The following is a 14617-nucleotide window of genomic DNA, read 5'->3' as shown; positions in this document are numbered from 1 at the left end:
TATTCCCAGATCGATACCGAGTTGAGTGAAAGAAGTCGTGTGCCATATACCTCTGCATTTGAATTCAATGGAATCCTTATCCCACATATCCGGGTTCTTGGTTTTTATTTGGAAAGAAGCTAAAAATTCCTTTGTAAGTTCAGTTATAACTTCTGCCCTTTGACCCAGAACCCGTCTCCATGGTCCTTTCACAATGTTCTTGTAGCGGTTCCATTGGTTGACTTGTTTCAACTTGTCTTTGCACGCATAGAAGTTGGCTTCTGGATGTCTTCGGTTAAGGTAGGCCAATCTTGCCTGGGCCCTTCTATATCTCGTATCACGCCCGGGGAAGAATAAAAATGCATGAACATCATCATCATACTCGGCCGTCTGCAATTTGTATCCAAATTAGTCAAAATTCAACAAAAAATATTATTACGCAGGAACAGAGAGCAAAGCACGACGACGTGCTTTCAAAAGCACGGTACCGTGCTTCTGTTGTTTGTCAGTTCTTACAGAATTTTGTCTTTTGGTTGACCAAAAGGTGACCACGAGTCGTGTTGTTCAAAGCGTGGTTCGTGTTTTTAATCCTGATTTTGACTTTATCCAGATTCGAACCTTCGTTTCTAACCAGTTATACCAATTGGGTTTATTGGTTTGTTGTATATTCAACCCAAGATCCAAATCCGAATGGTTCCTTTCTATTAATATTTAATAATCAACTATTCAAAAATCCATTCATCCTAAACTAATAGAATAACCCATATTGTTTTCGGGTTTAGACCCGATTTAATCAATTTGAGAGATTTTAGGGTTAAACTAAACCTAGAAAGATGAATATGAACAATATAATCGTTAAATTAACATACCTTTCGTTTGAATTTGAAGATTTGATGAAGAAATTAGTGAAATAGGGGGTTGGTCGGCGTTTTGTTATTCAGAAACAAAGTTGGTTTTAGGGTTAATGGTTTAGAAAAGTTATTTTATTAGTTAAAAACTCGTAACTGCCCTGGAACAAAAAACACGGCGCCGTGCTTTTGGAAGCACGGTACCGTGCTGCATAATGCAGACAAATTTTATATTTTATTTTGCTTATTTGTCGAGCTGGCTCATTTTTAACTGATTTTATTTGTGGGTTAGATTAAGATAGCAATTAAAAGTCTTAAATTTGATTAAAACATAAAACATAAAGACATAATTAAAACATAGTAAAATGAAAAGTTCAACAACAATCCTAGATCTTAACACATAACACTAGCGGGAGCAACTTCCACATGAAACAAAGTCGGAACTTTAACGACCACCATTCCCGAACAGGTCTTGAATGTGTGGTGGAGCTCGCTTGGCTTCCAAAATCTCGAAAAGCTTTTTGTCTAGCTTGGCGATTTCCCGGTTGAGGATGTTGAGTTTGGAAGCCACATCCTTGTGGTGGCCGTCCACAACATGGAAGTTTTCAAACCGAAGCAGTTCGACTTTATTGACTAGTTCTATTATGCAAGCTTCAGTTTGGATGTTGCTCTCGACTTGGTCTCGTATACTGCATTGTAGACTCATGACCTCCTCCTCAAGATCTAAGGAAAATTCATGTTGCTTGCCTTTCCTCACTGGCCTTCATTAAACTTCTTGCTTTCCATTTCAGTAAATTTTGTGTTTGATGTGAATGAAATAGTGAGTTTTTGCATGCATTATATAGAGACTGGAAAGTCGAACACGACCCCGTGCTTTATAAAGCACGACCCCGTGCTGCTAGGGGAATAAATTTTTCTGATTCATAGAATTATACGGAGTCAGCGCGTATCATGCTGAAGATTCTAGGGTAACCACGGTCCCATGCTTCTTGAAGCACGACCTGCGCTTTTAGCCACTGAGGTTTTCTCTTAGTTTTTCAGCAAAACGCGAGAGCCGGAATTTTTAGAATGATGTTTAGCTTGCTATTTTAAGAGTTTGGTCATCCTAAAAGTTACTTTTCATTAAAATTAAAGGTCCTAAAACAAATACGGGATAAGCCCGGTTTTCCTAAAAATAAGAAAATGTTCGGGTTAAGCCCGAAATTCCTGGCACAATGTGCGTAATGCACTTGTTCACACATGAAAATAGAAAATTAAAGTTCCTAAATTTCTCCGAAAGGTTCTCCTCCGCCGAATGGCCCTGGTGGTGGAAAGTATGTGAAACCGAGAACTTGAAACTGTAGTTGTTCGTTAATGTCTCGAAGTTCCATCCTCATGTTTTCCATCGATTCGGTGAGTTGAACAAGACGCATTTATGCTAAGAGATTAATTTCGGTGAGTTCCTTGACGAGTTCTTGAAATTTCAAGAGAATGTCTGTTTTGGAAACATGGCGAGTATTATTTCTCGGTTGCCGAGGAACGGGAATTGCTTCGCTCATTTCAGTAGGCATGTTGAGTTTTTAGAGAGGGTTGCTTTGGTTTTGGTTGGTGCAAGGAATGCATTGGCAAAAGGTGCCTTTTATAGCCAACCAGATTCCTGAGCACGACCCCATGCTTTTGGAAGCACGACCCGTGTTTTAACTTTGACAATTCTGTTACAAACCAGTCTGACTGAGATTTTTTAGTGAAGATTCCGGTCCGCAATTTTTGGCACGACATCGTGTTTCCTTAAGCACGCCCCCGTGCTTTTTTTTGAATAAATTCATACAAGGCCTAGTTTGTGAAGGTCTTGGCCAGACCTTGTTTCCTTAATTTTCTATTTAGGGAGTTGGAGGGTTACTACCTCCGAGACTTCTTCAAATGGTCCATCGATATAGGGTTTTAATCGATGTCCATTTACTTTAATCTTTTGCCATTTGAATTTGAAATCTCGACTGTCCCATAGTCAAAGACTGATTCAACTATGTATGGGCCTGTCCATCGTGATTTCAATTATCCTGGGAAAAGACGTAAACGTGTGTTGTATAACAGTACACGATCGCCTACTTGGAATTTCCTGTTTCCTTTTAAATGGGCGTCATGCAGATGTTTAGTCTTTTCTTTGTAAGACCAGGAATTTTCATAGGCCAATGTTCTTAGTTCTTCGAGTTCGTGAATTTGATCTTCCCGGTTTACGCTGGCAGACATTAAATCGAAGTTTACTGCTCTGAGAGCCCAGTAGGCTTTGTGTTTTAGTTCTACTGGTAGATGACATGATTTCCCATAAACGAGTTTGAAAGGTGTTGTCCCTATGGGGGTTTTGTAGGCCTTCCTGAGGGTCCACAACGCGTCATCTAACTTTTCTGCCCAATTCTTTCGATTCATTCCTAAAGTTCTTTCTTGAATCATGTTAATTCCTCAATTTGAGATTTCTACTTGCCCACTGGTCTGAGGGTGATATGGTGTTACCAATCTATGGTGAACTCCATATCGTGTTAAGACCTTGTTCATCAAAGCGTTACAGAAATGAGTACCTCTGTCGCTGATTAGGGCTTTCGGAGTACCGAATCATGAAAATAACTTTTTCAGAAATCTTACTACAAGTCGAGCATCATTAGTGGGAAGAGCTTGAGCTTCTACCCATTTAGATACGTAGTCTACTGCTGCAAGGATGTACTTGTTTCCAAATGAGTTAGGAAATGGGCCCATAAAATTTGTTCCCCATATATCAAAGACTTCACAGATTTGAATGCCCTTTTGAGCCATCTCATTCTTGGCTGAGATGTTTCCGGCTCTTTGACAAGCATCGCATGCTTGGATCAAAGCATGTGTGTCTTTGTATATGGTGGGCCAGAAAAAACCTGCATCAAACACCTTTCTGACCGTAGTGGCTGTACCATGGTGTCCACCAGTTGGTCCTTCATGGCACTGTTTGATGATATCTAAGGTTTCTTTTCCTGCTACACATCTGCGAATAACCTGATCCGCACCTATCCAAAATAAGTAAGGGTCCGCCAAGAAATAGAACTTAAGGTTAGAGAAGAATTTCTTTCGTTGTTGATGAGTTAGCCCTTTTATTAGGATTCTACAAGCCAGATAGTTTGCGAAGTCGGAAAACTAAGGACTTTCATCCATTTCCTGTGTAAGTGCTTGGATATGCATGAGAACTTCATGTGGAAAATCATCGTTGATAATTTCCTTGTGATGTTCTTCTGAAGTTGGGCATTCTAAGGGTGAGAGATGGTCTGCGACTACATTCTCTGCTCCTTTCTTGTCTTTTACTTCGATGTCAAATTCTTCGAGTAGTAGGATCCATCGGATAAGTCTGGGTTTTGCATCATGCTTGTTGAAGAGGTATCATATGGCGACATGATCGGTGCAAACTATGGTTTCTGAAAGAACTAGGCAGGATCTAAATTTTTCAAAGGCAAAAACTACTGCTAGTAACTCCTTTTCTGTTGTATTGTAATTCTCTTGTGCATCATTAAGAGTTTTGCGGGCATAGTAAGTTGGGTGAAAATGTTTTTCTTTGCGTTGTCCGAGTACGGCTCCAACTGCAAAGTCACATGCATTGCACATGATTTCGAATGGAAGGGTCCAATCGGGTGTAGTCATAATTGGTGCGTTGATAAGTTTGTCTTTCAATATGTTGAATGATTCAACACATTCTTCATAGAAGACGAATGGTGCGTCTTTCTCCAGAAGTTTGGTCACAGGTCTAGCAATTTTGGAGAACTCTTTTATGAAGCAGCGGTAGAAGCCTGCGTGACCTAGGAAACTTCAAATGGCTCTGACTGAAGTTGGTGGTGGAAGTTTGGATATGGTTTCTATTTTGGCCCTATCAAATTCTAGTCCTGCTTGGGATATCTTGTGACCTAGAACGATGCCTTCTTTGACCATAAAATGGCATTTTTACCAGTTGAGTACTAAGTTTACTTCTTCACACCTAGTCAACATTTTGTCTAGGTTTTTCAGACAATGATCGAAGGAGTCTCCAGTTACTGAGAAGTCATCAATGAATACTTCCATAGAGTGTTCGATCATTTCGTGGAAGATAGCCACCATGCAACGTTGGAAGGTGGCTAGAGCATTAAATAGTCCAAATGGCATTCTTCGGTAGGCGAAGGTTCCGTATGGGCATGTAAAAGTAGTTTTCTCCTGATCTTCAGGAGCAATGGGAATTTGGAAATATCTGGAAAATCCGTCAAGAAACAGTAGAACATTTTTTCAGATAATCTCTCAAGCATTTGATCGATGAAAGGAAGTGGAAAATGATATTTTCTTGTGGCGTCATTAAGTTTCCGGTAGTCAATGCAACTCGCCAGCCTGTGATGGTTCTCATTGGTATTAGATCGTCCTTTTCATTAATTATGATTGTCATTCCTCCTTTCTTGGGTACCACTTGTACTGGACTAACCCAAGGTGAATCCGAGATTGGGTAGATTAGTCCGGCATCCAGAAGTTTGATTACTTCTTTCTTCACCACATCTTGCATGTTGGGATTGACCAAGGGCTTGTATTCTTCTTCCATGAGAATTTTGTGAGTACAAAAGGAGGGACTGATGCCCTTGATATCCATGATATTCCATGCGATGGCCTTCTTATGGTTTTTGAGAACCTTAATAAGTTTGTCTTTCTCTGGTTTAGAAAGGTGAGATGAAATAATTATTGGGAGTTGAGAGTCTTTTTCTAGAAAGGCGTATTCGAGATGGTTTGGTAGTTCTTTTAACTCTAAGGCTGGTGGTTCTTTGATTGATAGTTTTGATTTATCATTGCATTCAGTGATCTCATATACTACTTCTGAAACTTCGTGATAGTCGTTATTGAGATTATCGTTTTCTAAGACAGTTTTGGTGATGGTTTTTGTTAGAACTTGTGTTTCTAGTGGGTCAAAGAAGTAGGAATCTCGCATATAGCGACTCACGATAAAATCTATGATGTCGACAAAATATAATGTGTCATCGTGATGCTGCGGATATTGCATAGATTTTCCTATGTCAAAAGTGATTGCCTCATCATTTACCCTGAGTGTGAGTTTGTCGGTGCAAACATCAATAATAGCCTTTGCAGTGGCTAAAAAGGGTCTTCCTAAAATCAGAGGTACACTTTTGTCTTCCTCCATGTCTAGAATTACAAAATCTACTAGGAAAACAAACTTGTCAATTTTAACAAGCATGTTTTCAACAATGCCCCGAGGATATTTAACGAATCGGTCAGCTAACTGAATGCTCATGCGGGTGGGTTTGGTTCTCCTATCCCTAGTTTTGCAAAAACCGCATAAGTCATTAAATTAATACTAGCTCCTAGGTCAGCTAAGGCATTGCTAACAGATTAATTTCCTATAAGACAAGGGATAGTAAAGCTCCCTGGATCGGTCATTTTTGTAGGTAGCTTAATTTGGAGGACTGCTGAACATTCTTCTCTTAGGGTGACATGTGAGAGCTCCTCTATCTTCCTTTTGTTGGTCAGCACTTCTTTGAGAAACTTGGCATATTTCGACATTTGAGCGATGGCTTCGATGAAAGGGATGTTGATATGGAGTTGTTTGAAAATTTCTAAAAACTTCCCGTACTGAGCTTCCAATCGTTCCTGCTTCAGCCTCCCAGGGTATGGAATCGGTTTTAACATAAACATGCTTTATGTTAGATTTAAGTTTCTGAAATCATTTTTATGAGTTCCAAAGTTATGGGTTTGTAGAATCTAACCTCGGTCTTAACCCGAAACAAGATCCGAACCGAAAACCGAACTTTTGTTTAAAAACTTTATTGTTGACTTTTTGAATGTAAAAACTTGAGTATCATCATTTATAAATTATTATATAAGTTCTTTGATGTTTGGGCATGCGGTAACCATTCCTAGTCTTATTCCAAAATAAAAACCGAACTAAACCGATGTCACTCGCTTAAGACACACAAGTGTGTTTCTAGATATCAAGACTTGTATATTTCTTTAAAAATATATTTATAAACTGATTTTAATTATTTTCTTAAAGTACTTGGAATGTTGAATCCTACTTGATCTTATAACAAAGTTTGGACCGACGAAACCGAACACTCACTTAACGGACGTTGTTAGTTCTAAAACAATAGAACTACATATTTGGTTAAGTCTTCTCAAATTTTATTGAGTTATCTCATAACATTCATTATATTGGAAAGTTGACTTTGGGTTTGACCAATTATCAAGACCCGAACCAACAACCCGAAGTCTCGTTAAAAACCCGTTTTAGTATCTATATTATAAAGGGACTTGCATTCTTGCATTCTTACCCACCTTATTACTTAAGATATGTTAAGTAATATTAAGGGCTAGATACTTTAACCCGATTTCGAGCAACTTATATTTTTAAAGGACTATTATTGGAATATTTACATATTAAACCTTTAACTTTAAATTGTTTGCATTTCTTATCATTTATTTTATTTAAAGACTTCCTAGACAACCTTTCTAATGCAAGACTTCCTTTCATCTGGGCTTTGCTCGTTAAAGCTCATCCTTCCGGTTACTCATCATTTTACTAATCAAGTTTATTACTTGAACGTGAGTATTTTCATCCCCCGTTTTTCCATCTTTCATTTTAGGGGTGATATTGCATAACTATTCAAACTAAATGTTTTTTACTTGAGTCTTAAACCACAAAGTTTATTGAATACCTTAATGAAATAAATGCTCGATTTGATGTTATATGCTTTCATGCTTAATTGCTAATGTGTTTACCGCTTTTGGTTAGTATATTCATAAATCCGAGTATATTTGGCATCTCCTTATAGAAAGGTGTCATTAATGTATTATTATTAACGATTTCCTTATCTAAATTGTTGCTATTATTTATTGTTTTGTATACAAGTTGTGGAATTTCCTATTTTATACTTATTATTCAAAACTATGAAATTTCTCACCAACCTTTTTGTTGAAAAATTATATTTTATGCAATGTTATTGGTTTGACTTTAGGTTGACTCGAGGACTTGAAGAAAAACGTAATCAAGACTATTAGGATATTAGCAAAACTAACAACATATTATTTTCTATGATTAAATTCGGTTATTGTATGAACATGTTATGTGACTCTTTATGATTTTATGAATTTATAATGAGTTGATTAAATATTGTCACTTTAATAGTGGCTTGTGTTCTTGGGCAATCCGTTGCACCCCGGCATGTTCCGCCGCCTTTGGTCGGGGTGAGAAATTTACTTTACATTTACAATGGTTGTTGATTTATTCTATTACACATATGATTTGTGATTTTTCCTCATTATATATAAACAACAAAAACTAGTGTATTGCTCATCAACATTTGTGTTGATCAAAACTATTTTCATGCAAGCTATAGGATTACTTTTTGGTTGCTTATGAAGATTGATGACCCATCACTTAGATTATATCTTTAGTATATTTTAATGAATTTAGTGTTGTTATAATTGTTTGTATTTGATATTTAAACAAGTTGTATTTGAGTTATTGAATGAAATAAATGAGTTGAGTAATTATTGTCACTTTATTAGTGTCATTGTGTTTGTGAGCAATCTGTTGCACCCCGGCATGTTCCGCCGCCTTTGGTCGGTGTGTGACACTCTCGAGGTCACAAAGGGAATGTTATGCGGATAGAAGGAGTCATGGTGGTGGAATAAGGATGTGCAAGACAAGATAAAGGATAAACAAGAAAGTTTTAGAGAGCTTATGAGGTGCATAGACGAAGCGAAGCAAGTGGGATTGAGGGATGCTTATAAAAAGGCAAAGAAAGAAGAAAAAAAGGTGGTGTTAGAAGCAAAGAGCACATCCTATAAAAGGATGTATGAAAGACTAGAAACAAACGAGGGGGAGCATCATATGTTCAAAATTGCTAAAGCTAGAGAGCGTAAGAGACAAGATTTAGAGGCTGTGAAGTTCATAAAGGGGGAGGATGGACGAGTGTTAGTTAAAGAACAGGATATAAAGTTGAAATGGCAAACCTACTTCCACGGTCTTTTCAACAATGGGAGGGCCTACCATGGAGAAAACGAGAACACAACTACACAAATACAACAATGGAATATTTGCTATTGTCGACGCATCACACCAATAGATGGGAAGGGCAAAGGCGGTTGGCCCAGACAACATACCCATAGAAGCGTGGAGATGTTTGGGAGAGGAAGGAGTCTTATGTTTAACTAATTTGTTCAATATTATCTTCAAAACTGGTAAGATGCCAAATCAATGGAGGAGAAGTGTCGTAGTCCGCATCTATAAGAACAAAGGAGATGCTCAATGTTGTGGAAACTCCAGAGGAATTAAATTGCTAAGTCATACTATGAAACTATGGGAAAAAGTTATTGGGGCTAGAATTATGCGGGAGACTCAGGTTACTGTAAACCAGTTTGGATTCATGCATGGGGTATCTACTAAAGAGGCCATACATATACTAAGAAGATTGATGGAAAAGTATAGAGAGAAAAAACGAGATCTGCATATGGTGTTCATTGACCTAGAAAAGGCGTATGATAGCGTGCCACGTTAACTGCTTTGGGTTTGCCTCGAGTGTAGAGGTGTACTCGGGAAATATGTAGACATAGTTCAGGATATGTATGATTGGACTGAAACAGTTGTCCATTCGCCTATGGGGGATACTGCCTATTTCCCGGTGGAGATAGGCCTTCATCAAGGTTCAACATTGAGCCCCTTTCTTTTTGCAGTAGTCCTAGACGAGCTGTCAAAGTCAATCCAAGAGATAATCCCCCGGTGCATGATCTTCGCAGACGATATTTTGCTAGTTGCTGAGAGTAAACAAGATCTAAACAGGAGGCTAGAGGAATGGCGAGTGGCTTTAGAAAGGAAAGGCCTAAGAATTAGTCGTTCCAAGACCGAGTATCTCCACTGTGACTTTAGTGGGGTAAATGGCAATGAGGATATCCAAATCACCATCGAAGGCCAAGTGGTTCCGCAGACAAAAAAGTTATAAGTATTTAGGGTCGTTTGTTCAGAGTGATGGAGGAATAGATAGTGACGTGACTCATCGCATCCAGGTAGGTTGGTGTATATGGAGAGCATCTACATGAGTTTTGTGCGACAGGTGGTTCCCAACTAAATTAAAGGGGATATTTTATAGGGTTGCCATTCGACCGGCGATGTTGTCTATAACAGATTGTTGGGCCATTAAAAAGGCACACACACATAAGTTAGAGGTAACAGAGATGAGAATGCTGAGGTGGATGTGTGGGAATACAAGATCTGATCGAATAAGAAACAATGTTTTTCGGGAAATATTAGGGGTAGCCAATATATCAGATAAGATAAGGGAGGGGATTTTGAGGTGGTTTGGATACGTGAACAGAAGACAAATGACAGATCCCGTTAGATCGGTAAAAAACATTACTATAGAGGGTAGTATGGGTAGAGGTAGACCCGAATTGACCTGGGATGAGACGATTAGACATGATTTGATAAACCTGCATCTCTATGAGGATGATTGATGATAGGACTTCTTGGAGACGTAGGATTAGGATTAAGGACTTCTGGGGAGATGATATAGTTTTGGTTTTAGAATATGTCATAGTCTCATAACCTTACCTACTTGGTATAATTTGTTTTTGTTACTACTTAAAATTATTTTTACTACTAATCGTGCTATTTACTATAAATATTTTGTCTACTTATCAACCTTTTTTCCATCAATACTAAATATTACACTTTTCCAATATTCTATATTTATATTTTACCTACCATTCTACTATTATATTGCTTGTTTTTTTAGCCAGGGGTCCCTTGGAAACAGCCTCTCTATTCCCTTGGGATAGAGGTAAGGTTTGCTTACATCCCACCCTCCCCAAACCCTACTAATAGTTTTTGCTATGTGTGGGATTTACTAGGTATGATTGATGCTACTAGTGATGGGGGTATCGACTAGCGATTAATCGGTTTTGGCGTTAGTTTTACAACCATGCTTCACACGAAATTTGCAAAATTAATGGAGTACGGGTCAAGAACACATGAGTATAACATAAAAGGATAATAGGGTATTCAACTTTTATCTATAAAAATAAATACAGTTCATATATATATATATATATATATATATATATATATATATATATATATAGGGAACATCTAGAATAAAAATCCACTCCAGTTGTGAAAACCCTGAAAACTCAAAATGAGTGGTTAAAATTAGGCCACATATCCACTTTGCTTATTTTAATTCAATAATAATAAAGGGGAATGTTGGTTTTTTCCATAGTTTATCTCTCTCTTTCTTCCTGTACAATAAATTACATCTTCTAAGCATTCCTCCTTATCTTTAAAATACATAGTTTCTCTCTCTCTCTCTCTCTCTCTCTCTCTCTCTCTCTCTCTGTGTGTGTGTGTATGATACAAAACTAAAATGAAGGTCGGTTTGAGGAATCATTGGTTGGCGGTTCGAGTTAAAGATGATGGGCAGAGATCTGATCTTGTTTCAACATCACCGTTGTTTCCGGTAACCATAGACTTGTTGCTCCCTCATTATTTTTTTTTCAGATCTGATCTTATTTTGAATCTTATTCTTTAATCTATGACTTTTTAATCCCTCACCTACATTTTTTTTCCAGATCTGATGTTGTTTCATCCTTTTTTTTTGATCTGATATTGTTTCATCTGGTGACGGTGGCACCGTGATGGTGGAATGCATCCAGTGATGATGGCACCTTTCAGGCCTTAAAAGTTATATTTATCAAGGATACGAGTATCTAGAAGACATGAAAGAACTTCTAAGTACACTGAAAGATAATGGCTATGAGATGCATGCTTTTACAAACTACCTAATATGGTATGGCTGAACATCAAGGTTTGTCAAATATTGTCAAAATATGTAATTCATTTTATTATTATTTTTAAAAAGATAATTTTGTCTAGTGATTTTAAATTCACCAGGAGTTTGTTTCATTGAGTTTTCACACGACGCTTCACTTTAGTTCTTTGTTTTGTAGGTATAGGGTATTTGTGATCCTAAATTGAAGTTCTATATTTTATATTTTATAGGGTATTTATTTTTTTAATTTTGGTTTGTTTTGGCTTGTTTCTTTTTTTAAATTTAAATTGTTATTGATTGATATTGTGTTTTTTCTTTTAATTATTTAAGATTGGGACTAAATGTTTTCATTACTAGTTTTTATATACAATTTTATTACCTGTAACTTAATGTTGTTACGATTAGGACTTTTTTTGTTAGCTTTTGTTTTAGTTGAAGAATCATTTTATAACGAAAACAATTAACATATATTGTTATAAGTAACATATGTTTTAAAGAAGTAACATATGTTTTCTTTATACAATTAACATATGTAAAAAAACATATGTTTTAAAAAAGTAACATATGTTTTTTGAACATATGTTTTAAAAAAGTAACATATGTTTTCTTTATACAATTAACATATGTTTTCTTTATACATTTTTCTTATTCTTGTGACTTAATATTGTTACAAGTAACATATGTTTTCTTTATACAGTTAACATATGTTTTATATTACTTCCAGTCCAAAACCCGCTAAGAGATCGGCTTGTGGTGTGACGAATTTCCAAAGAGTGCCGGAAAAACGCATATTTTTGTTAAAAGCTAATCGGAAACTTGTGAGGAAAGAAGTTGAAATGATGGGAGAAAAAAAAGAAAGCTGAAAAGTGGGTAAAGGAAAGAGAAAGTTGAAAAGTGGTTAGAGAAAGAGATTATGTAAGAGAAAAAGTAGGAAATAGAAAGTTGAAATGATGGGAGGAAAGAGAAAGTTAAAAAGTGGTTAAAGTGTGTTGGAACCCGGTGGATCAATCCTATAACTATAACAGATCTCGGATCTGTGTGAATTTGATTAATCCTTAACTTAGATCTAGCTCATAATTACGTTTGATTATGTGTTGTATATGTATATCTATTATCAGTATATTAGTAGTTGTATATGAATAAGATTAAGATGAAGGTCGAGAGCGATTTGGACAATGTATCATTAATTAACTCTCAAAACTTAAATTAAGCGTGAACAGTGTTCACGTATAAATAGAAGACGGACCTAGTTCGTTGACATCCCCTAATGAACTAGCGTCCGCTTCGTTACATACATTATAAACGAAATAGATTAACGAATCACCCCCTGATTCGTTAAACATCCTTAACGAATCAGAGGTGACTTAACTTAAGATCTAGTTCGCTAAACATCCTTAGCAAACTAGATACATACATAGCGGGCTAACTAAATACTTGTTTATTGCATTAAACAGAAACGACAAATACATTACTGATAATTACAAAGACTCAAGACGCAAAACTGTGCACTAATAGAAACCCCCTCGTCTTGAGTTCTTTGTCTTTGTCTTCACTTGAAATGCTTGGACTGCTAGTCTCTGCAACTATGAATTCCATTTTCATGACAAACAAGCACAACGCGCTGGAATTGATTAGCCAGGTCGTAGTCTTCATTGTGCTCGATCAGAATCGGGTTCTTGTGTAGCACGTCATTGTTTGTTTCAGATAAATTAACCAACCACATTGGGTCGATTATCTTGATAAGCTCAGTCTTGAGTCCTTTCCCAAGCACAATGACGGCCTCGCCAGTACGATTGTTGTAGTACCAGCGGTCAAACGAGAGATGCATGTGTTGGGGCATCGTCTTCACAGGTACCCGCTTCATCGTCTTTGGCAGCTTTACCTTAAAAACAAGTTTCCTCCAGCCATTCATTGGATCAATCTCATCAATACGTTTACGTCTCGGGACCTGGGGCTTGAAGAACTTGAAGCCATGATTGACCTCAAACAGTAAGTGTTGATAAAACCACTCAGTTGTCCGGTAACCCGCACGATTGATAAATAGACGTCTCGCGAGGGTACGAACATCCCAACGCGGTAATGTAAGAACATCCATTATCGTTTCGTAGTACTGGATCCCCTTTTCCCATTTAATTATACATACCTTAAGCTTGGAATCATAAAGCCATGAAACGATATCACCATGTACCTTGGATACAGACTTGAAGGAGGTCACTTGGTTTGCATTGACCCAAGTTGCAGCTATGTCTTTTCGCTCTTGATCAACATACCGATATGCCTTGATAATCTTACTCACCTTTTTATAGCTGAACCACTTAGCAATATCGGTATCAGTTATGACTTCAAGTGATTTGCATACGGCATCAGCTACCTGTTTACCCTTAGAAGCCTTCACCAGATCATCTTCAGCAACTTTGAACGTTTTCTCATCGAATACTGGAGCACCTTGATCAACGTTTGTGTGTTGAAACTAGTCCGGATACTCCTCAGCAATGACGTCTTCCATCTCAACATCCTCATCTTCATAAATAAAGTCCGTATTCATTTGAATAGACAGATCCTCTGATATACCTTCCTCATTCACTACCTCAACGTCAGGCTCAGTCTCTAACACAGTTAACTGTTCATCATTCAACCCAAGCAGTATGGAAATCTGCTCTCGTGTCAGAGACCTATCAACAAACTCACCAACCTCTATCTCATCCCTGTTCACCACACTTCTAACCACCCCCGATCCATCCATAAATATCACAGTGTTGGCTTCAATCATTTCAATTGGCTTAACAGCCGTTGAATCCTTATACACAACAACCTGTTTATCCAAATCACCGCCACTTGTTCCAGTACCGGAAGATGAGCCGTGCGCTTGTTTAGGCTCACCTCCTGCACCAGATTCGTCAGGATCTTTATCATTGTTCTTGATTTTCTTTAAGGCATCCTCTTTGCAAGTCAACTGCAAGATTAGATCCTCTTGTTCCTTCATTTTCACCCCCTGAGACTCAACAATCG

General features: G+C 37.4%; 1 protein-coding gene across 1 annotated transcript; it reads left to right on the top strand.

Moving 5' to 3' along the window:
- The first annotated feature begins 8526 nt into the window (after nucleotides 1-8526).
- LOC143579201 (uncharacterized) lies at nucleotides 8527-9000 on the top strand. Its single transcript, XM_077062581.1, has one exon. It carries the CDS (start codon nucleotides 8527-8529, stop codon nucleotides 8998-9000), a length of 474 nt encoding a protein of 157 aa, XP_076918696.1.
- Nucleotides 9001-14617: the final 5617 nt, after the last annotated feature.

The sequence above is a fragment of the Bidens hawaiensis genome, unplaced genomic scaffold, assembly GCF_021521415.1.
Source record: "Bidens hawaiensis isolate Kalapana, Puna unplaced genomic scaffold, B.hawaiensis_p1.1 tig00029632_1, whole genome shotgun sequence".
Taxonomy (NCBI): Eukaryota; Viridiplantae; Streptophyta; class Magnoliopsida; order Asterales; family Asteraceae; genus Bidens; species Bidens hawaiensis.
The sequence above is the reverse complement of the archived record's forward strand: the minus strand, read 5'-3'. Positions and strand labels throughout refer to the sequence as shown.